Raw genomic sequence first — 2,597 nt, 5'->3', positions numbered from 1 at the left:
ATATTTACACTTGGTCTCTACATAGTTCATCTGTAAGGTGGTTTTCATGTTGAGTATAAAAATACTATTCATTATTTAATGTAGTTATTAGCACTCTGTCTCTACATAGTTCACAAAGTTTCTTCTATACCAGCTCTTAAAATTGAGATTTGTAACAGCAAGTGCATCATGTGACAGTAAAAACTGCAGGTTTAATTATTGTTTTGAAAGTTTCTTCTGAAATAAAGGAATAAAAACTTAGATAATATAAAACTTTGAATTATAACATACTTAATAATAATAATTTGATAGTAAATTTTGAATGTAACACACTAACATGTGCAGAAAGGGTTTTAAAAATGGTGTTGTTATAGGGTTAAGGACAAGATTATTTGTTAGAGATAGAATTTAGGGATGTTATACAATGAATAAAATTAGCATTCCTTAAAAATTTGACATTTGAGATTTCAATAAATACATTTTGCTGCACAAGTAAAATAACAATAAATAATGTAATTAATTTAAAAATTAGTGGTTCTTAATGAAAAAATACTTTAGGATAAGTTTGATAAGCTGCTTTACCTTTTGCAGTAGATAACTTATAACAAGAAATCCTTTGTTCTGAACCATGTGCTGCTGGACGGTTGTGGAATGCTCCACCAAGTCACAAATAAACCCAATCAAAGTGGAACTGAAACCAAAACCAAAATAACCAGTAAACAGTGTCTTAGAGTAATTACCCAGATCAAATACACATCTTTAACTGGATTACCCAGATTAAATACACATCTTTAACTGTATTATCCAGATCAAATACACATCTTTAACTGGATTACCCAGATCAAATACACATTTTTAACTGGATTACCCAGATCAAATACACATCTTTAACTGTATTATCCAGATCAAATACACATCTTTAACTGGATTACCAAAATCAAACACACATCTTTAACTGGATTACCAAAATCAAACACACATCTTTAACTGTATTACCCAGATCAAATACACATTTTTAACTGGATTACCCAGATCAAATACACATCTTTAACTGGATTACCAAAATCAAGTACACATCTTTAACTGGATTATCCAGATCAAATACACATCTTTAACTGGATTACCAAAATCAAACACACATCTTTAACTGGATTACCCAGATCAAATACACATCTTTAACTGGATTATCCAGATCAAATACACATCTTTAAGTGAATTATCCAGATTAAATACACATCTTTAAGTGAATTACCCAGATTAAGTACACATATATTCTCATTTTTCTGTCTGCTCATCTTATTTACAAGCTGTGGTTCCCAAGTTTCTGAGCCAGCACAACAGAAAGTTGTAGTGCTAGTTTCTTCACTAGTTTTAGTAGCACTGTTTCTTCACTAGTTTTAGTAGCACTGTTTCTTCACTCGATCCAATAGTAGTCTCTTCACTAGTTTTAGTAGCACTGTTTCTTCACTAGTTTTAGTTGCACTGTTTCCTCACTCGATCTGATAGTAGCCTCCTCACTAGTTTTAGTAGCACTGTTTCTTCACACGTTCTGATAGTAATCTCTTCACTAGTTTTAGTAGCACTGTTTCTTCACTCATTCTGATAATAGTCTCTTCACTAGTTTTAATAGCACTGTTTCTTCACTCGTTCTGATAATAATATCTTCACTAGTTTTAGTAGCACTGTTTCTTCACTCATTCTGATAGTAGTCTCTTCACTAGTTTTAGTAGCACTGTTTCTTCACTCGTTCTGATAATAATATCTTCACTAGTTTTAGTAGCACTGTTTCTTCACTCCTTCTGATAATAATATCTTCACTAGTTTTAGTAGCACTGTTTCTTCACTCATTTTGATAGTAGTCTCTTCACTTTCATTTACTGTGTGACATTCCAAAAATGTGAGGACACACTTTTGGTTTTCCAAATCCATTACTTTCCTTCTTTTAAGTTCACTGTTTAACTATTTTTGAGCTATAACTGTTTTAATTGTAGTTTTTTAGCTATCTTACACTATTATAAATTTAAAAATAATTTCATACAAACTTTTTAATATGTGCACTTTCAGAAAATAACAAATCTATCCATCAAATTCACACTTGACAACAGCCTAGTTTCCAGAATTTTTTAGAAATTTTTATTAACAAATCTTTTAACCACATTTAACTTGTGGTTCCTTTAAGAAATAATAGGTTTCACGAGGAAAACTGGTTGCTGACTCTCCTGTTAGCTACCTGTTGCAAAATGGCTCCATTAGGAGAATCATAATTAAAAAGGAAATTATAGGTGTACAGTGCCTATGGCAAACTAATTTATCAGTAAATCTATTTTTATTTTCCCTATCCTCTATTTTTCTGCTCTAGACAACTGCTTCTTCAACTTCTACCAAATAAATGAATCTTCTTTGAATGTTGACATAAACTTCAAGCTCCAAGACTCAGTAGATCAAGTTCAAAAAGCACACATATTTCCATCCAACTTTATAGTCTTCAAGAAACTTACTTCCAAACCTGAGTAAGTACTGACCATAGGATGTATCTCTCTATCTCAAACCTGGATAGTCTTAAGCCTAAGAGAGTTTATTCAATGCCTGAGAAAGTACTAATTATATTATATATATAT

General features: G+C 31.2%; 1 protein-coding gene across 1 annotated transcript in view; it reads right to left on the bottom strand.

Annotated features, from left to right (window-relative positions):
• The window catches only part of LOC106477117 (neurobeachin-like), a gene marked incomplete at its 5' end in the record, with an annotated part of 9,827 nt that overhangs the window by 2,917 nt on the left and 4,313 nt on the right, over nucleotides 1-2,597 (bottom strand). Inside the window, one exon of the mRNA XM_013937712.1 lies at nucleotides 562-670. Within this exon, the coding sequence (XP_013793166.1) occupies nucleotides 562-670 (109 nt within the window). The remainder of the gene's footprint in view (nucleotides 1-561; nucleotides 671-2,597) is intronic.

The sequence above is a fragment of the Limulus polyphemus genome, unplaced genomic scaffold, assembly GCF_000517525.1.
Source record: "Limulus polyphemus unplaced genomic scaffold, Limulus_polyphemus-2.1.2 Scaffold12914, whole genome shotgun sequence".
Taxonomy (NCBI): domain Eukaryota; kingdom Metazoa; phylum Arthropoda; class Merostomata; order Xiphosura; family Limulidae; genus Limulus; species Limulus polyphemus.
This window is presented reverse-complemented; position numbering and strand designations above follow the sequence as displayed.